The 21203-nt window shown below is 32.9% G+C and overlaps 6 protein-coding genes across 8 annotated transcripts; 2 read left to right on the top strand and 4 right to left on the bottom strand.

The window, feature by feature from the left end:
• Nucleotides 1–5: 5 nt before the first annotated feature.
• On the bottom strand, nt 6–6241 carry LOC128397911 (uncharacterized). Its single transcript, XM_053358684.1, has 4 exons — nt 4770–6241; nt 4326–4690; nt 3339–3472; nt 6–670 (listed from the first exon to the last, which is right to left on the bottom strand). Exons 1-4 carry the CDS (start codon nt 5915–5917, stop codon nt 56–58), a joined length of 2262 nt encoding a protein of 753 aa, XP_053214659.1. The 5' UTR covers nt 5918–6241; the 3' UTR covers nt 6–55.
• A 148-nt stretch (nt 6242–6389) lies between these two features.
• Nucleotides 6390–8377, bottom strand: LOC128398010 (cytosolic endo-beta-N-acetylglucosaminidase-like). Its single transcript, XM_053358816.1, has 3 exons — nt 7912–8377; nt 6698–7837; nt 6390–6631 (listed from the first exon to the last, which is right to left on the bottom strand). The coding sequence occupies exons 1-3, from the start codon at nt 8085–8087 to the stop codon at nt 6415–6417; spliced, it is 1533 nt and encodes a 510-aa protein (XP_053214791.1). The 5' UTR covers nt 8088–8377; the 3' UTR covers nt 6390–6414.
• A 346-nt stretch (nt 8378–8723) lies between these two features.
• Nucleotides 8724–9861, bottom strand: LOC128398011 (uncharacterized). The gene has a single exon (XM_053358817.1). It carries the CDS (start codon nt 9714–9716, stop codon nt 8943–8945), a length of 774 nt encoding a protein of 257 aa, XP_053214792.1. The 5' UTR covers nt 9717–9861; the 3' UTR covers nt 8724–8942.
• A 65-nt stretch (nt 9862–9926) lies between these two features.
• LOC128398009 (ribosome biogenesis protein SPATA5-like) lies at nt 9927–12018 on the top strand. Its single transcript, XM_053358815.1, is given in 4 exon segments — nt 9927–10051; nt 10117–10545; nt 10548–11582; nt 11585–12018. Coding segments are annotated over 4 exon segments (1659 nt in total). The 5' UTR covers nt 9927–10050; the 3' UTR covers nt 11779–12018.
• On the bottom strand, nt 11800–15691 carry LOC128398008 (serine/threonine-protein kinase PAK 2-like). Of its 2 annotated transcripts, XM_053358814.1 has the most exons (5): nt 15543–15691; nt 13988–15280; nt 13696–13876; nt 12958–13304; nt 11800–12846 (listed from the first exon to the last, which is right to left on the bottom strand). In XM_053358814.1, exons 2-5 carry the CDS (start codon nt 15031–15033, stop codon nt 12714–12716), a joined length of 1707 nt encoding a protein of 568 aa, XP_053214789.1. In that variant the 5' UTR covers nt 15034–15280; nt 15543–15691; the 3' UTR covers nt 11800–12713. The 2 variants fall into 2 exon arrangements, with proteins under 2 accessions (XP_053214789.1, XP_053214788.1); XM_053358813.1 differs by lacking the exon at nt 15543–15691 and having other exon boundaries at nt 13988–15404.
• A 1868-nt stretch (nt 15692–17559) lies between these two features.
• On the top strand, nt 17560–21177 carry LOC128397770 (motile sperm domain-containing protein 2-like). Of its 2 annotated transcripts, XM_053358520.1 has the most exons (3): nt 17588–17693; nt 17892–18053; nt 20072–21177. In XM_053358520.1, exons 2-3 carry the CDS (start codon nt 18019–18021, stop codon nt 21024–21026), a joined length of 990 nt encoding a protein of 329 aa, XP_053214495.1. In that variant the 5' UTR covers nt 17588–17693; nt 17892–18018; the 3' UTR covers nt 21027–21177. The 2 variants fall into 2 exon arrangements, with proteins under 2 accessions (XP_053214494.1, XP_053214495.1); XM_053358519.1 differs by having other exon boundaries at nt 17560–18053.
• The last annotated feature ends 26 nt before the right edge of the window (nt 21178–21203 follow it).

The raw sequence follows: 21203 nt of genomic DNA, 5'->3' as shown, positions 1-21203 counted from the left end.
GTTAGTAGGATAGTCCATTGTGTAGTTCGCTATTTGACCATAATAAGAATCTATATCACCAAATATTAAGATACTTATATTTTTTATTTTCACAATCCAATCGAATTCCTTTTCTTCCCGAATCGTAAATAATATCGATAGTATACTCATTGGTGAAAACATTGTCAGAGATCTCATTGCATAGAGCAAATTCAGCCAAAGGGCCTTTATTCTCATTTGGGTAGATAAAAACTTTAATTGTGTCATTCATCTCATAAATTTCGACAAGTGACTTTGAATTAACTCTATTATCACTTTCTTTCTCCAATACCGCATTTATTAATACTTCGAACTGTACGGACATTTCCATAACCAAAGAGTTAGTTTTCACCATGTTCCTCTCCAATTCACTCAAATGTGACCAGCGAATAAACTTGGACAAATCTGATAAATGCGATTTTCGATTATTATCGTGTTCAATCCATCGTATAATTGCTTCGAATATGCGAAATTCGGAATCGACAATAACATCCAGTTCCAAAATATATTCAATAGTTTTGAGTGGAAAGAGGAGAAAAGATGGCGTATTTGCAATTTTAAGAAAGTGTCTTTCGATGAAACAATCAACTTTCTTTTTGTTTATAAAAATCAAAGGCACTGTAACATGAAGAGAATCAATAACAATGGGTAACTGATTGATTGTGAAATTTTCAAAAAAATCACGACACTTGTTCAAAAGATCATCATCTGCAGATAATCAGCAGCTACCGTTGTTGGCAAAACGGAATGAAAGTCGATTGACTCGATCTCTAACCAAATAATCCATCACAACTGAAAAGCAACTGCATCGATATCTATTGTATTCCAAATCATCAGATTTAGTATTCTCAACATTTCTTGAATAATTGCTTTTAGAACAAGCAATATCCTTTGTACTTAAAAGATTGATTATTTTTTATCAATAATCGTAATCTTATCTATCGGTGAATCAACCGGCTTTGAACAACTCATGATTAAATTTCTTGCACAAGAAGTTAAATTGAATTAAGAAAATGAATTAAAACAATCAAAATCACTCGTTGAAAGGTCACATTGATTTTCTTTAAATCAAACAAAATAAGTGAAAAAAAACTAATTGAACCGATTGAAAGAAAAATACTATCTGAGGCCTAACGAGATCTAAATGCAAAGAGTTATACAGTAAATTCTCGCTTATTGCATAACTCGTTTAACGTAAAGTTGTGAGTTGAATCACAGCGTATTCGCACTAGGTGGCGTCAGAATAGAAAACTGACCATCTATTGAGAGTTAACTGAGAATTAGGAACATTTTTATGCATTGAAATAGAATTGGATCTGTAAATGCTCTTGCATCAAAAGAAATTGTGATAATCTTATGATCAGTGAACGATCAACATTTAGGTAAAGTTGTTTAAGTCTTTGATAAAGATTTATCCATTGAAAATTATTTGTTTAATCATTTCATCTGCAACAAATCTGAAAAATTTTAATTATAAGGTATGTGAGTGGTAATGTTTGGCAGTAAATTTTTCAAATCAAAATTGCAAAGAAGATTTGACCTGTGGTCTGAAATTAGGTTCATTCTAACGGAAATTTAACGGCATCATTTTGGTACTAAACAAAGTTAATTGAAAATTAATCATTTTTCAAAATGGTTCATAATGGATTCCAAGTCCAGCTCTCATAACGATTTTTCTTAGTCGCAGATTCAGAATTAAGTTTTTATCAATTGGATGATAGATTGAAATTTAGATAGTTTTGAAATCATTGTATTCTAATCCAGTTCGCAAATGAAAATTTAATTAATGGCTCATTCCAATTAAAAGCGAAACGATGGCTCCAAATTTAAAATATTTCACGATTAGCCAACGATTGGATGGTTCACTAGTGGAATTGGCCTCAATTTATTATTTGTGTCACTTATATTCGAGGTCTATTGACCAAACCTTTGAAAAGTTGGTTAAATGATCTCATTCAAATTATAGAATCTCGATTACCGACAAACTTTACCACTATACCTTTATCTAATTAATTATTTTAGACTTTGAGCTTTCAAATGATACAAAATTCAAAAAAAAAATTCTAAGATATAAAAAAGCTATTAAAGTTTAAAGTCCGAAGGATCCAGGCTCAATAACCCAGTACAGTGTAGTAACTAATTGTTACACTTACGCACTTACGCCTTGGCGGGAAGTCTGAAGATGAATTAATTTCCAATCATTTTTTTATTTCGAATTCAGTTATTAATTCACTATTAAGGGCCACTTTCGATGATATTTCTGTAGCCTCTCTGGTTCTTCTCAAATGTTCGAATCAAAAATCGCGAATTGTAATAATCGTATGATCAATGAAACGATCTTTAAGCGATTTGAATGGTTTATCAAATTATTTAAAGTTTTAGAAATGTCAACAAGAAAATGAATGGTTTTTATTAAAATGTCTGAATGTCTTTGAATTTTAACGAATTCCAAGCGAATTCAATTTCTGAACAATTTTTCTTCCCGTTGGATGATCGACTCTCAAAGCACCAAGTAAGAAACTCGATTCCGTAGTTTGATCAACAATCATTTGGTGTTAATCCAGTTTCTTGTGTACCAACTGAATTAGAGTCACTCGATATCCTTTATTTTGCCACCGACGGAACGGTAATATTGCAGCAAATCGATGATATTGTAGCCTCTCAATGTGGATGCCAATAGTGTCCGTGTCTGATTGTTCATAAGACTGATCATTGATTCAGAGAATGTTATAAGTTCATATCACTCATTTTAGTGAATCGATTCGTCATTTGATTGAATGATCACATTAACATTGTAATAATAACAATAAATTAAATCTTTTGATGATAAAAAAAGTTCCAATTATTGTCCGAATCACTAATAAGTGAGTTTACATTATAGTGTAATGGTCAAAACGATTGACTTTTTCGTCCGAAACATGAAACTAGACAACAGTTGCAATAAAATCGATTCGTCATTTGATTGAATGATCACATTAACATTGTAATAATAACAATAAATTAAATCTTTTGATGATAAAAAATAATTCCAATTATTATCCGAATCACTAATAAGTGAGTTTACATTATAGTGTAGTGGTCAATAAAACTATGGATGAGACTAAAAATGGAACACGAAATTGTTGAAAGCATCTACGAAAACGGAATTGAAAATTAATCGTTTGCTTGAAAAAAATAACATAAAATCTGTATTCTCACGTTTCTTCCTAACGATCTTCTTATGTAGTAATAAGATATCAGTTGATCCAGGGTTTTGATATACTTTAATTTGGATGATCGAAATTCTGGAATTTGGGAATAATTTTGAAAATCAATTGTACTTCTAATCCAGTTCGCAAACTGAAATAACATTTAATTAATGGCTCGTTCCAATTGATTAAGCGAATCGATTGTCCTCCTTCATAAGCATCTTCGAGAAATATTTCACCATCGACATAAAAACACAAGGTGAGAGCTGAATTAAGAAAGGATCAGATTAATCATTTAAATGAATGTTTGGTGAAGAAATCCAAAAGTTTAATAGATAAATAAATTACTGATTACCTCGATCATTACAGGTCGAAATTGCTTGATGCTTTTTATTACTCTTTTGCTTTCCTTGGATGATTAACAAATCTTCACTTCTCAGCCGATAATTAAAAAACTATCAAGTAATAAAACGATTACTTAAAATTCATTCATCTATCATCGACTCTTCTGTTTAGATCAGACATTTTGCTGTTTGATTGTAACGGTTGGTTTGATTGTCAGTATGGGCGATGCTGGACAAACATCTTCGTCCTCAAGTTTATATCACCTGTAATGTCATCGACTGGTGGGGAGAATCATCGTTGATATCGCGGATCACAATTGGCTCCATATCACGACAATCGATGGCCGTTTCGTTCTGTAATCAACATCGAGCAAGTTTGATTCTCTGGTCTCTTCATCATCACTTATTCCGTGGTGATTGATTCAAGATGAAAATCGGCAACGAAGACTTCATTTCATTGATGCGAATCGTGTCATTTGTTGATGATCACATTAACATTGTAATAATAACAATAAACAAAATCTTTTGATGATAAAAAATTCCAATTATTATCCGAATCACTAATAAGTTTACATTATAGTGTAGTGGTCAAAAAACTTAACACTAAACAAAGAGTTGAAACTAGACAACATTTGCAATAAATCGATGAGTTAGCAGCAAATATTATTTATTATTCATTGAAGCTTTCTCTAAGACTTTTAGTACATGAGCATTTATAATTCAATCGGAGTTTATGTTCCTGGTAGAGTGACTGATACAATTGCTATTAAATTACTGCCATCTTCCAACCCAATTTTCTTTACACAGCACCAATTTTCCCCGAAAGTTTGATATTCATAAACTTTCTTAGAGGATTTATCACAAACGCAGAGTTTATCATTGTAATTGAGAAGTTCCAAGCGTTTGAAGTCCAAACCTTCTTCATCAATAAATTTGATTTCTTTCCAGGTTTTATCATTCAGATTGAATTGGAACATAGTAAACGACTTGTTGAGTAGATAAACTATATCCTGGATTACACAAACATGGTATTCTGAAGGATTGACTTGATCATTGAATACTTTTTTGTTTTTAACGATTTCGTAAGCAACACTGCTCAAAACACCATCATCCAAGGTGAAGGTAACAGCATGGAAATAACTTCCAAAGTCGATGATACATTGAGTTGAATGATAATTGGTTTGAAATTCAAAACTGGATTCGTTCATTATTCAATAACTTTTCGCTTATATGCTTGGTATAAACATCACTGAATGTAAAAATATAAATAAATAAAAATTTTAAATAAAAATTAAAAGTATTAATTTTAGTGAAAAAGCTTGCATTTAGTATTAATAGGCTGTTATCATACCTTTTGCCGTTAGTAGGATAGTCCATTATGTAGTTCGCTACTTGACCATAATAAGAATCCATTTTACCGAACATATTAAGATACTTGTATTTTTTATTTTCACAATCCAATCGAATTCCTTTTCTTCCCGAATCGAAAATAATATCGGTAGTATACTCATTGGTGAAAACATTGTCAGAGATCTCATTGCATAGATCAAATTCAGCTAAAGGTACATTTCCCTCATTTAGGTGGAAAAAAACTTTAATTTTATCATTCATCTCATAAATTTCGACAATTGACTTTGAACTAATCCTGTAATTATTTTTTTTCTCCAATACCGCATTCATTGATACTTCGAACTCAGCGGACATTTCCATAACCAAAGAATTAGCTTTTATCATGTTCCTCTCCAATTCACTCAAATGTGACCAGCGAATAAACTTGGACAAATCCGACAAATACGTTTTTCGTTCATTATCGTGTTCAATCCATCGTAGAATCGCTTCGAATATGCGAAATTCTGAATCAACAATAACATCCAGTTCCAAAATATATTCAATAGTCTTGAGTGGAAAGAGGAGAAAAGATGGCGTATTTGCAATTTTAAGAAAGTGTCGTTTGATGAAACAATCAACTTTCTGTTTGTTTATAAAAATCAAAGGCACTGTAACATGAAGAGAATCAATAACAATGGGTAACTGATTGATTGTGAAATTTTTCAAGAAAAAATCACGACACTTGTTCAAAAGATCATCTATCTGCAGATAATCAGCAGCTACCGTTGTTGGCAAAACGGAATGAAAGTCGATTGACACTCGATCTCTAACCAAATAATCCATCACAACTTGAAAAGCAACTGCATCGATATCTAATAGTATTTCCAAATCATCAGATTTAGTATTCTCACACGCTCCTTGAAAATAATTGCTTTTAGAACAAGCAATATCCTTTGGTACTTTAAAAGATTGATTATTTTTTTTATCAATAATCGTCAACTTATCTATCGGTGAATCAACGGGCTTTGAACAACTCATGATTAAATTTCTTGGCACAAGAAGTTAAATTGATTTTCTTTAAATGAAATAAGATAAGTGAAAATTTAATTGAACGAAGCAAAAAATATCAACTGAGGCCCAGTGAGATCCAAATGGAAAGGTGATAATTACCTAGTGATTATCAATTGATAACTTGGTTAATAATAGTAACTAATAGTTAAACTTACACTTACACACTTATGCCTTGGCGGAAAGTCTGAAGATGAATTATTATATTAATAATAGTTTCCAATCATTTTTTTATTTCGAATTCAATTATTAATTTATTCACTATTAATATAAAGGATCACTTTCGATATCTTTGCATTAATAGCTTTCTCTGGATCTTCTCAAATGCTCGCATCAAAAATCGTAAATTGTGATAATCGTATGATCAGTGAAACGATCTTTAAGCGATTTGAATGGTTTATCAGGTTGTTTAAAGTCTTAGAAATGTCAACCAGAAAACGAATGGTTTGTATTAAAATGTCTGAACTTTAATGAATTTCAAGCAAACTTAATTTCTGAACAATTTTTCTTTCCGTTGGATGATCGACTCTCAAAGCACCAAGTAAGAAACTCGATTCCGTAGTTAGATCAACTTTCTCGATACTGATTGATGTAAGTACCGCGTTGCTGTTTGGACTCACATTGAATCGCACAGAATTCCAACTTGAGTTATCATAAGCGATTGGTGGTTCCAAACAAGATAATCTACGAAAACGGAATTGAAAATTAATCATTTGCTTGAAAAAAATAACATAAAATCTGTATTCTCACGTTTCTTCGCTAACGAAATCTTCTTTATGTAGTAATAAGATATCAGTTGATCCAGGGTTTTGATATTGCACTTTAATTTGGATGATCGGAAATTCTGGAAATTTGGGAATAGTTTTGAAAATCAATTGTACTTCTAATCCAGTTCGCAAACTGAAATAACATTTAATTAATGGCTCATTCCAATTAATTAAGCGAATCGATTGTCCTCCTTCATAAGCATCTTCGAGAAATATTTCACCATCGACATAATTTCGTGTGGATGGTTCCACTAGTGATAAATTGTACCAAGTCGAATCACTGATTCTCTCGCCATTCTTATATTTACTCAGACCGAAACCTTGGCAAAAGTTGGTGTAAAAGGGAATATCTTTGGGTAAATGTCTGATATTCAACGACAATTTTTCCCAAAATTTGATTTGGTTCTCAGTGAACTTTTCTGGTCCAAGTACCTCCAAGACCCATCCAGGGGCGAAGATGGCGATTGGTAATAAATGTTGACGAATCTTGTCCACAGCAACATTAGTCTTGAAGCCTCCGCCACCGACCATCCCTCGTCCGAATACATCGATACCAACGAAGACATCATTTAATCGGCCGAGAGAAGCAGCGAAACCGGACGAGTCTCTCAAATTATGATCAGTCCAAGTGTAATTGAGGAAAATAGCGTCACAGCATTGAAAGAATGCGACATTCTTGTGATTGAGACAATTCTGCCAATCCAGAACTCCATTAATTGTCACCGAGTCATACCAAACAACTTGACCCTTTGGAATCGCTTTTTTAACAAAACTTTTTAGAGTCTCAATGAACTGAAGGAGTTTCGGTACATTGGTCTTGGAAATTGCGTTCTCAATGTTCACGAACCAGCCTTCGAACTTGAAATAAAGAGCGATATCAACCAACTTTTGACAAATAAGAACAATTTTTTCATCTGATTCCAATAAATCGTCACAAATTTCCGAGCCTCTTTTGCTTTCAGTGATTATGGTTCCCAAGATTGAAACTCCATTCGTATGAGCAGCATTGATCCATGTCAAGGGTGGAATTGTGATCAAGTGATGAGAGAAATAAATGAAAGTGTCAATTAAAAACCAGTGAAAAAATCGATACGCTTGGTAATTGTCATCGCCATCTATAAACCTTATCAACAAAGAAAATGGACAAATTAAAATCTCTGTTCAGGTAAATTGATTCGATGGACCAAACCAACTCACCGGTCCTCTAAATATCCTCCCTTCATATCATGGCACAGAATAACTTTCGGACCATCAAAAAAGTGATGATTCTTTAGGTCACTTATCAAATTTGCGTCGATTCCACAATCATCTGAGTTCCATGTGATCAAACCTTCCAAGTCATTGATGGGAAAACATTCTCGAGTTGCACTCATGGTTCATTTCCTCATTTAAATAACTAATCACATGAAATGAGTAACTTAATCATGTTGAGAATGAAACAACATTTAAGATCCAAGTTGACAAACTTGATTGAGAAATAACTAAACAGATGATTTATTGCAACACCAACAGGCTAATGGTTTACATTGACTCCATGGAGACCACGAGGCCTCAACTAACCGCTCAATTCAGAGATTACAAATATTTGACAGAGACATTGATTCAAGAATACTGGACATTTGTCCTTCCAGTTGAGTCCAATCGACTTGTTGATTTGTTTAAATGTCTTAATCTCTGTTTAACTTTTCTTTGTTTAAATACAAGAGTTTGTCCAGTAGATTTGTTTCAATCTCAAGTTTGAATATTTCCAATGGCAAATATACTCAACGAGTTTTAATTTCACATTTTGGTTAACTGATAGAAAAGCAATTGATGAATTTGATTGTTTTAAATTATTCGATGCACGAGAAAAAGTTGAACTTACAATGATACGAATAAAACTTGTCAATGACTCTTTTAATCAGAGACAATTAATTAATCACGGAGCCAAAAAGTATTTGTTTATTTTGAATTTGTTTCTGTGATAAACACAAGGTGAGAACTGAATTAAGAAAGGATCAGATTAATCATTTAAATGAATGTTTGGTGAGAAAGAAGCCAAAAAGTTTAATAGATAAATAAATTGTACTGATTACCTCGATCATTACAGGTCGAAATTGCTTGATGCTTTATTTTTATTACTCTTTTGCTTTCGCTTGGATGATGATTAACCAAATCTTCACTTCCTCAGCCGATAATTAAAAAACTATCAAGTAATAAAACGATTACTTAAAAGATTCATTCATCTATCATCGACTCTTCTGTTTAGATCGAGACATTTTAACTTGTTTGATTGTAACGGTTGGTTTGATTGTCGGTATGGGCGATGCTGGACAAACATCTTCGTCCTCGAAGTTTATATCACCTGTAATGTCATCGACTGGTATGGGAGAATCATCGTTGATATCGCGGATCTCACGAACTGGCTCCATATCACGACAATCGATGGCCGTTTCGTTCTCGTAGTCAACATCGACAGGATTTGATTCTCTGGTCTCTTCATCTTCATCACTTATTCCCTGAGTGAAAGATTCAAGATGAAAATCGGCAACGAAAGACTTCATTTTCATTTCAGTTGAATCCAATTGTTTAGTTAATATATTCTTGAATCGGTCAATATTGAGTTCAAGTCTCAGCAGATCTTGTCGCAGCTCTGAACATCTACTCTCGAAGCTTTGAGATGCAGAAGGAAACAGTTTACTCCATTGTTCAGTTTTCTGGGCTCTACTCTTGACATATCGATGAGCTCGATCTAAGTTAGTTAATAATGGACTGAGCCAACCATGTTCACCGTTGATGTTTATTGTTGATTGTGGAGGTTGAGCGATTTTCCTTTTGTTGTCCTTGGCTCGTAATTGGTCCAAACTCATTAGTAGCATTCGCTGGCGAATTTTGTGTTGCATCTGAACATTGATTCTCTCCTCTTCTTCCTTTTGAATGTCAATATTATCTTGTTCAACTTCGATATCGGCGACCAAAGAGTCCAATGTAATGCACGTGGACCATTGTGGATTAGCAGCCATTCTGGAATATTATCAATCGATTGGATTTACGGTAGTTCTTCAATAAAACAATTTACAAATTCACAAGTCAAATGAAATTAAAATCTACATGAAAAAAAGGAACTATTATTCCGAAAACTAAATGAAGATTAAGAAACAAAACAAAAACAAAACAGAGTCTCGATTATCGACCCGGAATCGGTTATTCGCTCCGAAAGCGAATTTCGATGTTCGGGAAATAAAACCGCTCGATAATCGAAGCTCAATAACATGTGTCACTTGTCATGTGGTCGATTGTAAACAAACTTTAAACAATTAAATGGTTTCTTTTTAATTCTAATTGGTTCCATCGAATAGTAAGTATCAACTAATTATTTTCAATGAATGTTTGTAACTGATGTTCATTTTCTTTACTCTTTAGTGACAAGACGAAATAACAAAAAGACTCCAAATATCAGTCTCGAAGACATTGGAGGTTTAACAGCTCAAATTGAGAAGATTAAAAATTTAATTGAGTTTCCACTTCGTGATGATGCTCATCCCCAAGCACAGGAGCTTTCAAATGGGATACTTTTATATGGACCTCCAGGTACTGGCAAAACGATGACTATGAAAGCTTTGACCGAAGCCTTAACACCTCGAGTTAATTTTCTCAATATTTATGGGGACATGTTATCCGATAATCCAACTAAAGAAGCTAAAGAAGCCCCTGAAAAAGGTACCAAAGGTGTTACTGAGGTTTCATATAAATCCAAATTGGATCGGCTGTTTAAAAGAGCTCTTGATTGTTACCCTAGTGTTATTTTTATCGATGATATTCATTTGTTTTGTTCTAGTAAGAAAACGCAAACGGAAAAGAGATAAACTTCTTTAGAAATCTGATAAGTTTTTTCGATGACAATCGTAGGTCTAAAAGAATCGTGTTAATTGCTGCTACAAATCAATTGGATTCAGTGAATCCTGGATTAAGAAGACCAGGTCGTCTTGAAGAAGAGATTGAATTTCCAGTTCCATCATCAAAAGATCGAGTTGACATCATGAACAACATATTCGCCAAGACTAAACATTCAATTCCTTCAGAAACTTTAACTTCGATCGGTGAAAACACCTACAGCTACACAGGAGCGGATTTGTCTCGTGTTTATCGTGAATCTTTGTATCGATGTCTCACCAGAGGATCAGATACAATCAATGAAGATGATCTCAAAAAGGCTGTTCGTCGGGTCAGACCAAGTGCAATGAAAGAAATTACCTTAGAAATACCAAAGGTTTATTGGTCTGATGTCGGTGGAATGAACGACGTTAAGCAGAGACTAATGAAAGCCGTCGTTTGGCCTTTGAAACACGCCGAAGCCTTCGCTCGAATTGGTTATAAACAATCAAAAGGTATTTTAATGTATGGACCTCCAGGGTGTTCTAAGACAATGATTGGTAAAGCATTAGCGACAGAAAGTCAGCTCAACTTCATAGCTATCAAGGGACCAGAACTTTTCGACAAATATGTCGGCGAATCGGAAAAGGCAGTTCGTGAGATATTCAGAAAAGCCAAACAAGCGTCACCGTCAATTTTATTTTTCGATGAATTAGATGCCTTAGCATCAGAAAGAGGCGGTGGTACCAATGGATCTTCAGCTTGTACGGTTGGAGATCGTGTCTTAGCTCAACTATTAACTGAAATTGATGGAATCGAAGAACTCGATGGTGTTACAATTGTCGCTGCCACAAATAGACCGGATAAAATCGATATGGCCTTACGTCGACCTGGGCGACTTGATGTACTCATTTATGTTCCTTTACCTGATGAAGAAACTCGAAGAGATATTTTAAAGATAAGAACAGGGAAGATGGCGGTTTCTTCTGAAGTAATTGATGAAATCGATTATCTTGCCGTAAAACTAATCGTTATTCTGGTGCTGAAATTGTTGCTCTCTGTCAAGAAGCCGCTCTTGCTGCTTTAACGGAAAACATCGACATTGAAAAAGTTCAAATGAAACATTTTCACAGAGCTTTTCAAGTAGTCAAACCACGAACTACCTATGAAACGATATCTTTTTATAAACAATTTGAAGAGATCGAAGTTTAGAAACAAAAAGTTCATTGAACGTTTTCAGTTTATCCTCAAATTTTATTCTAAATACGTTCTCATTAACTTTATTCTAACAATTAACCATTTACACGTTGCAGTCAAACTTATTTTGATAAATTTTGCTTTAATTTTCCATCAATTGTGATAAATTCAAATTAACAAAAAGTTGACCAATTGTTGATATGATGTAATTATAGTTTTTCTCAATATAATGAATTGCAAAGTGGAGATAGAAAATTTTTCAAGACTCAACTATTTGATAGTATTTCAAGTTTTCCTTTTTTCTTGTTCATAAAAACACTCAACGAAACTATTGAAGAGAATGGAAAATAAAATATTAGAATTGGACAGAAGAAAGTGAAGAAATTGTATCTTACAGAATCTAATGATCTTTTCGATTTACAAGTAAATATTTATAATAAAACGTTTTGATAAAGTAAAAAATGCAGGGCACTTTGAAGATGAAACTGTCGATTCTCATTGAGCGATCCCTTTTATAGTCTGTATCAAGAATAATTAACACAATTAAGATTTTGAATAAAATAAGTCATTTGTTAGTTTGATTCCGTTTTGTTTCAATTTGAAGGTAAAGACCAAGATAAAAGGATCAACTTATAATTGCGGTCTTATCCCAGCAAAATGGCTGCTTTTAGATGGATCCATCTTTGGGCGATTTACTTTCAGCATTTAGCTAAACATTTGAGCATCATAATCATCATGTAATTATTTTTAGTAACAAAAACAGCACCGGTGACAATCCTCTTAATTTAGATGATCACCAATCTGAAGAGTATCAACTTGATGTGAATTTCGCTGGTTTGAGTTAGTTAATTAGAAGTTGGCATTTACACATTAAGTTAATCGTGTTGATTATCATTGTTTCTCCTTCCAAATGGTTTTCTTTATCAAATATCGTGTATGTTTTGATACTTTCACTTTTTAAGAACCTTTTTCGCCGCTTTGATCAATGGAACTAAAGTTTTCAAGTTGTCTGCTTTATCCAGAAAAGGATGTTTCAACAGTTCCAAAGCGGAAGCTCGTTTATCCATATCCACTTCTAGACAACTAAATAGAGAAAATGGAACAAAAATTACAAAGGAAATCATTATTTTGAACTGATAAATATTAGTTCAAGGTTAACTAATTAGTATTTCTGTTGTATCCAAATCAACTAACCGGTCTAAAAAGTCTTGTAATTGTGGAGACAATTTCTCTTTATTCCTAATCTCAGGTTTTCCATGAACAGCAATCAGATAAAGAGCACGAATTGGATTCTCATTGATATAAGGAGGTTCCCCTTCGACCATTTCGATGACCATTATTCCTAAACTCCAGATATCGATCTTCTTCCCATATTGTTTGCGATTCACGACTTCAGGGGCCATCCAATAAGGAGTACCGACCATAGTTTGACGTTTCTCGTCGGGTGAAACTTGAGCACAAAAACCGAAATCTGTCACTTTGATTGATCCATCCATTCCAAGAAGAACATTATCACTTTTAATGTCTCTATGGATAATCCCCTGTACAATCAAAATAAAACAGGACAATTAATCAGTGAAAGTAGATGAGCTAACTGATTAGTTGAAACAAATCAAAATAATAACTAAAAATGGTGCATGTGAAGGTTTAGATAGCAGTAATTTCCTATCAGAACACAATATGATGTGTTAGAGTTGATTATCATCGATGATTATATAAGCTACTCTAAAAAAGATAATTGTTGATGTTTTATCCAAGTTACACTGTAGTTACACCTTAAATGGTAATTCTATTGGGATACTATTGTGTGTCATTAATTGTTTGACTAAAGAAGATGATGTACTACGAAATTTAAAGTAAAAACTATCACTCAAACAGCTACAATTTTATATCAAGATGAACATCGTCATCGTAATTGATCTCGATCGGTACCTTGGAATGAAGAAAAGCGACGGCTTGAAGAGTTTCACGACAAATCGCGGCCATTTGGCCTTCTGACATTTCGGTCTCGGTTACAACATCAGTTAAGGCTCCACCTTCAAGATAATCCATAACCACCCAAAGATCATTACCAACTAGATAACTATCCAAGTAATTCACTAAATTGGGATGTCTATGTAATCAGAAAAAAAGAAAAGAGTAATTAAAGTCTCGAGGTTTGTTGTCAATCATTTTCTTCACTAGTTAAGTTGCAAAAAGAATGTTTTTTATTGCAGATACTCACGTATTCTCACTCATAACTTTGATCTCGGTGATGATAAGCTCCTTCTTCGATTGCTTCGTCAAATCCATGGTTTTTATTGCAACTTTAGTATTTGTATCTCTGTCGTTGGCCGTATAAACTGTTCCCGATGCACCAAATCCAATTTTCTTGAGTAATTGATACCTTTCTTTAGGATCATTAGGATTAACAATCGCGTGAAGAGCTTGCATCACCTCTTCATCTGTCATCTCAACTTTTGGTCCTCGTTTCCTCCTCAATTGAGGCACTGGAGGCTTTTGAATTGGTTGTGGCTGATGATTGTGTTGATTAATTTGATTAGGATGATGGTGACCTTGTTGTTGATGCTGTACAAGTTTATCGTTCTCACTTGCATCTAATTTGGCATCTCTCTCTTTCTCAGCTTCTTTCCGTTTCGCTTCAAAATTGGATAAAAGTCCTTCAGCTTGAACTATAACTTTATCCAAATCTTTGGTTATGTCATTTATTATCTGTTGATTGTCCTTTTTAACCAGATTTGTACTCTCGTCGTCAACGTGATTAACCACAATATCGGGATATGAAACCTCTTGTTTGTTCAGTTCATTGGTGGTCTCAACTTTCTCACTTTCATTCTCATTCTCATTCTCCTGAATCAAATCTTCTTGGCTCGATTTGAATGATCCATGATATTCTTTAGTTGGTCCCCATTCTCTGTCTTCTCTCTCAATCTCCCTTATATCTTCATCAATAGTCTCTTGGGTGGCGATGTACTTTCCCTGGTTCGCCTTCTTCTTAATTGAATGGGTGTAGTACTTGAGCACATCGATGACAACTTTAGGATTCTCATGTTGCTCACTGTTGGTTATGTTACTCGCCTCCAGTAGTTTGACCCAAGCCAAAGGTAAACCTTCAATTTGACCAGTTTGTTGATTCACATTACAATGAATATGATGTTTGACTTCAAAAGGCTGACCGATATCAGAAGCACGTCCAGAGCTTGATATTGGCGAGGTTGATCCTTTTTTCTTTCCACTTCGTGGGTTTAATTTACTTAGGAACGAATTCATGGTTCAAGAGGTTTACAATTCTGTTGACTTTTGGTTTGAAGAGACAAAAGAGAAAAACAAAATTCCAATCGACTCACAAGCGGAGATAAAAAAGTGAAAAGCAAAACAAAAAACACTAGAAAATACTTGAGAATTAAGGCCTTGGTATGTAGCGGGTTTTCACACAAAATCTCATGAAATGTTCACTTTTGTTTCACTTGAAGCTCTCAGGTGATGATGATGGACACAAGAAGAGGAACAGGTAAGGCTTAAGCCGAGGAAGAGAAGAAAAATAAACAATTAGACTAAGGGAGCAAAGAAGAGAAATTAAAGTTGAGAGAGAAAGAGATTGTTATTAATCACTAATAACTAGTTTCAAGGGAAATAGAGGGAGAATGGCAAGAGAGAGAGAGAGAGAAGAGAAAAGAAAGAGATTGGAAGAAAAGAGAAAAGAGAGAGAAGAAAGAAAATGAAAAGAGAGAGAAAAGAGAGAAGAAAAATTGATAAACTTGGTATCTCTTTTTACTCACAATTAGAGTTTGTTAATGAGAAATTGGAAGAAATAATTACTTAATTATCAACAAATTTCAATGAGAATTTGAAAACAACCAATTAAGTTGTTAACTCGTTTTCAGTTTCATTCAATTTGCTTGTTTACTTTGTTGTAATTAAACAGATTCAACAGATTAGAGAGAGACTGTTAATCCAAATTCTCATTTATTGCAAACATTGTTGTCAACAATTCGGATTAAACTATTTTTAAGTTTCTTTATTATTTCCAAAAACAGCAATCGTTCAGACTATCAACATCATCGCATTGGTTTAATTGGATTTTAACCATTGCCGGTAATTGGTTTTAATTGTCATTCGATCAGCAAATTAATCATATTTGACAATTGAACAAGAAAATAAGTGAATGTTATGAAATTGATCGGAAACGGATTTCGAAAGATAATATTTACACTAAATTGTTGATTTTCAGGGGAGGAAAATATTAATCAACTAATGGATCTGTTTTTGACTCATTAGATTATCAATTAATTAATTAATAACAATTAACAATAATTTGGACCAAAATGAGTCTCCATCTTGTGGCGATCAAAGTAACTGTTTCTCAACACCAATTTCAGAGTTTCAAAGACGCGCTTATTTTGCTCTTCCATTTTTTATGAAATTTCTCTTCAATCATCGGAAGTGCCGATTGGTACAAGAAACTGTGTTCGATTAGTAAATGAACTTTTCGTCCAAATTTCATGTATCAAACAAAAATATCGAGTCCCAATCATTGGATGAATAGGCTTAACCTTAATTGTCACTATTTTTTTATTTTGATGAATAAAATTTGTTCTTAAGGTATTAAGTTTCTCATCTTCAATCTAATTCTAGTTCTGGGCCAATATCTTGTGGGAAACGACGACCGAAAGAGAGAAGGACAATCGGACTGATTGGTAATCGACACATTCGTGAGATGAATTGTTGTTCGATCATCTCTTAGTTAAGAGATTAAATTGATATAATGATGATATAAATTACTGATTAAATTGTTCATGTTAACCGTTGAATCGAAATTGCTCCGAACCAATCAATGAGGATTCCATTAAAAGCCTTGAGGATTAACTTTTGGGGAAAAAGTCAATGATGAAAATTGATTAGAAATCATTTCGCTACATTGTATGAGTCAATTACAAATTCTATATTGACATTTACAAAGATAATTTGGTTCTTAATTACTTTTTATTTCCCTATTGAGTAAGCCATATGGACTCATGAATATCATTATGATTTAATTAATCACTGAAGCGATTGTCGTTTTTGACTCTTTGGTTAATCAATGTAATACTTTTGTCCAATTATGAAGAAATCACTGGATTCTACTGAATAATTTGAAACTGTTGAAACCGCGACTATTGTGTCAATGAAAATAGATGACAATTATAATTGTAAAAGAAAAATGAACAATCAAGTTAAGGAACTAATTGTCAGAATTGAAACGCTCATCAACCGCCTTGTCAACGACTTAAAGGGATTGGCACATGAAGTGAACAAGGTTATCGAAGTACAAATAAAATAAAATCGAAAAGATCAATTAATAAGAAATTAAAAAGAAATTAAAAGAACTTTTCAATTAATTACACCGAAAAGTCCAAGTTGTCGCATGATTCGTAAATCAGGTTCCACTGGTTAGTGTTAATTACGAAACAATCAAATGAAAAGAATGAGAAATTTTGATGGAAAAGAAATGAAAACAATTAATCAAGAATCAGAGAAATTCCAATGTAATCAATTAACTTGCATGGAGATTAAGTAACATTGTTTTGTAAGTTTTTCGATTCGCTTCAGGTCTAATTATTATCTTGTTCTACTCAAATTAATTAGATTGTCATCATCAACTGATTGGGTTTCCCTTAAACACCAATGAAATTAAATATCAAGAACATCAACTGATCGAACAACTAATCAAGATGAAGAGAAAGGGAGACAAAGAGAGAGAGAAACGATTTCATTGATCATGTCTGATAATATTTTCGCTCGATCATCATTCTAATCAAAATCACATTCGAGTTTATATTAGAACAATTAACACTCATTTTCCATTACTCTGAGTAAATTGAGCTTTTCGTTAGTAGAAAGTAACGAGTGAAACTATTGAACTAATCTGAAAACTTCATCGAACATCAAAAGTAAATCATTTCTGTTAATTTCTAACTAATCCAATTAAATAATTTGATCATTGCAATTGTGATTCATTAATCGATGATCAGTAGTTCTAATTACTTTTCTGTGTATTGAAACATCAAAAGTGTCACTTACAATTCATCTTTCATTCAATCAAATTCTGTGCAATTAATTAACTAAAGTTTTTCTTTAATTTATCACAGATAATTTAAGTGATTCAGAAAACGATCCCAGTAATCAACAAGTAACAATTTAATTTATTCACTTGACACTTTAATTTCAATACTATTACTAACTAATAGTAACAATCTATTAATTACGAGGTGAATTATGGAAAAAATCAAAAGATTTTTCATCTTAAAAAGGTAAGTTATCATTTTCTTTTTGATAGATCTCAATCTCCTTTGTGTATCATTAATCAATTGATTTCTGAGAGAAACGTATCATAATAAACTAAATTAATCAACTTTAATTGTTTACTTGGAATACCTTAATCAGTTTGATAATCAATGAGAAATCTAAAACATAGATAAACATTTATATTAGATAATATTGTGCTCATATTGAGTTATACAACATGAGATTATTTCATGTGATTTATATAATAATTTATCTGTTGTTATGATGATAATCATTGATCGTTGATACTAAATGATGATAACAATGATTGATTAATTTAATTGTGATGAAAGTAAAAGATTTACAGTAGAGATGATCGTTATATTATTACCTTTGGTAATCTCTGAGCTTGTTGATAAAAAACTCACTCCCAAGAGTTTACCTAACCTTGGAATGATGGAGATGAAATTAATTTGGTTAACTGTAATTGATGATGATGCACAAATTGTTGATTAAAAGGTTCATGTAAATTTAACCTTCGATAAAACTTCAGAACTTTTTTTTCTCGAGATAATTGATTAATTAATTAAGAATCGAATTGGTGAGATTATATGAACAATAGATCACTCGTTCTCTTCACGATTTAATGTCATCTTTCAACAGAATTGTAATTAAATATCTCAAATTGTTCGCATGCTATTTGATTACAATTATTATCTAAGTATTTAATCAAAGATTAATTACAAGAGTTGGTAAATCTAATTGTCGTCATAGAGAAATTTTCTCTAGTATTATTCAAATATTAATAGATGTGGAATCGCTTCAGGCTATTTGTTAATTTCAAATGAATCCATCATTCAATTAATTGATTAATTTACTTGTTTCGGTTTAATTTTAGTAACAATAAGGAAGTAAATCTCCAATTAATTTGTTTGTTTCTTAGTTAAGGTCATCTTTGTGTCCACTTGTTGATTGATTTTGAAGGTTTGTGAAGACTAGATTGTTGATTGAAAAGGATTTTAAGACAATTTAACTATTTGATTAACTTATTGTTAGTTAAGTGAATAAACAAAATATGAACAATTTGATTGAAGATCTGGAGGTCAAGCTTATTTACTATCGATCAAATCAAATTGTATCCATATTTTAATTTTTCAATACAATTATAATTGATTGTTGGTCAATCACGAGAGAAAAAAGTTAAATTAAAAGTGATTATCAAGGTTAATCGGAAATTATTTGTTTGCCATTTGATGTTATTAAGTATTCAATTGCTCAATAAGTATCGCCATTCATTAATCGTCAGTGAATTGGTAGTAATCAAATGCTTAATAATTTATTAAACTAATTAGAAGCTCTCAGAGTTAAGACTCATTGATAATTAATTATCACTCACTTCAATTGAAGTGAGTGATCAAATTGATTAAGTTAATTATAATTTGACTGATCAGTCATGTCCGCTCATTTATTAATAAAAGACTGATGATAACAATTAGGAAAAAGTTAATCAAGAGAAAGTTAAATTCATTGTAGCAAAAGTTAGACTCCGAAAATAGATGTTGATTTAATTGTGAATTTCAGTGGATCGTGAGTGTAGATCCAATGAACCGAATGAAAAACGTTAAGAAATTCAAATTACCCATAGAAAACAAACATCGAACCATAGACATTATGTTAATCATCACGAGTATTTATTGTTGATTTGCGATGTGATGATGGTTTGAAAGCCCTTAGGGTAGAAGAGACCATAAAGAATAAGATTTTTATGAAAATTTACCTTAATTGTGACGATGGTTATTCCTTCAATTACAATTCATTGTACTTCAAACATCAATTCTATTGTTGTATGTTCGTGATACATGGTAAAAGGGGTGGACCTTATTATGTGAATTAACTCACAGGGATACTTCAAGATGAAGATATAAATGTCATCAAGTTAACAATCGAAATCAATTGTAGTGTTTTGTCCAATTGATCCAAGTGATTTCTTCAATTCTTCAAACTTGTTTATCATGAAATTCAAAGATTTTTTTCATCTTTCTAGCCAATATAATAACATTAACGCCCAAACGTTTCGTGAAGATTTGGCCTTTTACAAAATCGGTCCTGATGATCGAATCAAGATAGAGGCCATTCGAGAGATTATGCTCTTTGAAGCCAAAAATGACCCCAAGTCGTTCGCTTTGGAGGATGTCGAACGTCTCGAGTCAAATGATATTTACATCTTTCGATTTCTTCGTCAACATGATGGACATTTGGAAGCGTCTCTGAAAACACTAAGGAAATCACTTCGATGGCGAAAAGAGAATCGAATCAATCAAATGAGCATAAACGCAGTATCTATTCCTCGTGAAATCGCTGATATTCGAGCTTTTCATGTTTATGTTCGAGATAAAAATGGAACACCAACAATCTACACACGAGCGATTCCAATGCCGCCGAAAAAGTTTCGCCCCTTGGTCGTTGAGACAGCGATCTACTTTGCCGAGAGAGTTTCCGTTAAAGTGTCTCAATACGGTCGACGATTTGGCTTCATAAATGATTGTCGAGATTTCGTCTTCGATACTTCAATGGTTGACATTGAATTGATCAAAGAGATGATTAAACTTCGTGATATCCATTATCCCGATCTTTATGCTTATGTGGCTTTCTATGAGTTCCCAGTTTCTCTCCGATGGTTATTCAAGTTACTATCTCCAATCATACCAAAGAAAACACGAGACAAGATCATTTTCATCGACAAAGATTCTATCGACGACATAATCGGCTTGGACAATGTACCTGAATACATGGGTGGAAGGTGCAAAGAGCCTTATCTCCTGGACACCAGTGCATTTCCAACTTTAAGAGACGTTGGTGAATCGCGAGGATACAGTAAATCAGATATCGATGAAGTCTACAAACTTTATGCGACCGAACTCAAGAAACACGAAGATGAATTAGCGAAAGCAGGAAAAAAGTTAATTAAACTCGAAGATTTGGAAAATTATTTCGATTGAACGACTATTCAAGTTCAGTCGATTCGCAATTCTCTTCCTTTTCCTCTTATTTTTCTATCAACACCAAAATCTACTTAATTAAATGTAATTAACCAACTATTGTACCGATAACAATTATAATCTAAATTCATTAAAAGTCATTAATTGTTCACTTTGTGGCTCCATCTTGTTCTTTCT

The sequence above is a fragment of the Panonychus citri genome, unplaced genomic scaffold, assembly GCF_014898815.1.
Source record: "Panonychus citri isolate SS breed McGregor unplaced genomic scaffold, ASM1489881v1 Contig00040, whole genome shotgun sequence".
Lineage (NCBI taxonomy): Eukaryota > Metazoa > Arthropoda > Arachnida > Trombidiformes > Tetranychidae > Panonychus > Panonychus citri.
Note: the sequence above shows the minus strand (reverse complement) of the source record. Positions and strands in the feature narration are given on the sequence as shown.

What these genes read in the sequence shown, in the direction of transcription:
- LOC128397911 (XM_053358684.1), bottom strand. Translation starts at nt 5,917, where the DNA reads ATGAGTTGTTCAAAGCCCGTTGATTCACCGATAGATAAGTTGACGATT. An exon ending in ACCAAGCATATAAGCGAAAA is followed by an intron (nt 4,691 to 4,769) that starts GTTATTGAATAA and finishes CGACTTTGGAAG; the next exon opens with TTATTTCCATGCTGTTACCT. An exon ending in GTTTGCGAACTGGATTAGAA is followed by an intron (nt 671 to 3,338) that starts GTACAATTGATT and finishes ACAATCAATCAG; the next exon opens with TTACCCATTGTTATTGATTC.
- LOC128398010 (XM_053358816.1), bottom strand. Translation starts at nt 8,087, where the DNA reads ATGAGTGCAACTCGAGAATGTTTTCCCATCAATGACTTGGAAGGTTTG. An exon ending in GGAGGATATTTAGAGGACCG is followed by an intron (nt 7,838 to 7,911) that starts GTGAGTTGGTTT and finishes TTTGTTGATAAG; the next exon opens with GTTTATAGATGGCGATGACA. An exon ending in GATTTCGTTAGCGAAGAAAC is followed by an intron (nt 6,632 to 6,697) that starts GTGAGAATACAG and finishes CCGTTTTCGTAG; the next exon opens with ATTATCTTGTTTGGAACCAC.
- LOC128398011 (XM_053358817.1), bottom strand. Translation starts at nt 9,716, where the DNA reads ATGGCTGCTAATCCACAATGGTCCACGTGCATTACATTGGACTCTTTG.
- LOC128398008 (XM_053358814.1), bottom strand. Translation starts at nt 15,033, where the DNA reads ATGAATTCGTTCCTAAGTAAATTAAACCCACGAAGTGGAAAGAAAAAA. An exon ending in AAAGTTATGAGTGAGAATAC is followed by an intron (nt 13,877 to 13,987) that starts GTGAGTATCTGC and finishes CTGATTACATAG; the next exon opens with ACATCCCAATTTAGTGAATT. An exon ending in TCGCTTTTCTTCATTCCAAG is followed by an intron (nt 13,305 to 13,695) that starts GTACCGATCGAG and finishes TTGATTGTACAG; the next exon opens with GGGATTATCCATAGAGACAT.
- LOC128397770 (XM_053358519.1), top strand. Translation starts at nt 18,019, where the DNA reads ATGGAAAAAATCAAAAGATTTTTCATCTTAAAAAG. An exon ending in AGATTTTTCATCTTAAAAAG is followed by an intron (nt 18,054 to 20,071) that starts GTAAGTTATCAT and finishes TCATCTTTCTAG; the next exon opens with CCAATATAATAACATTAACG.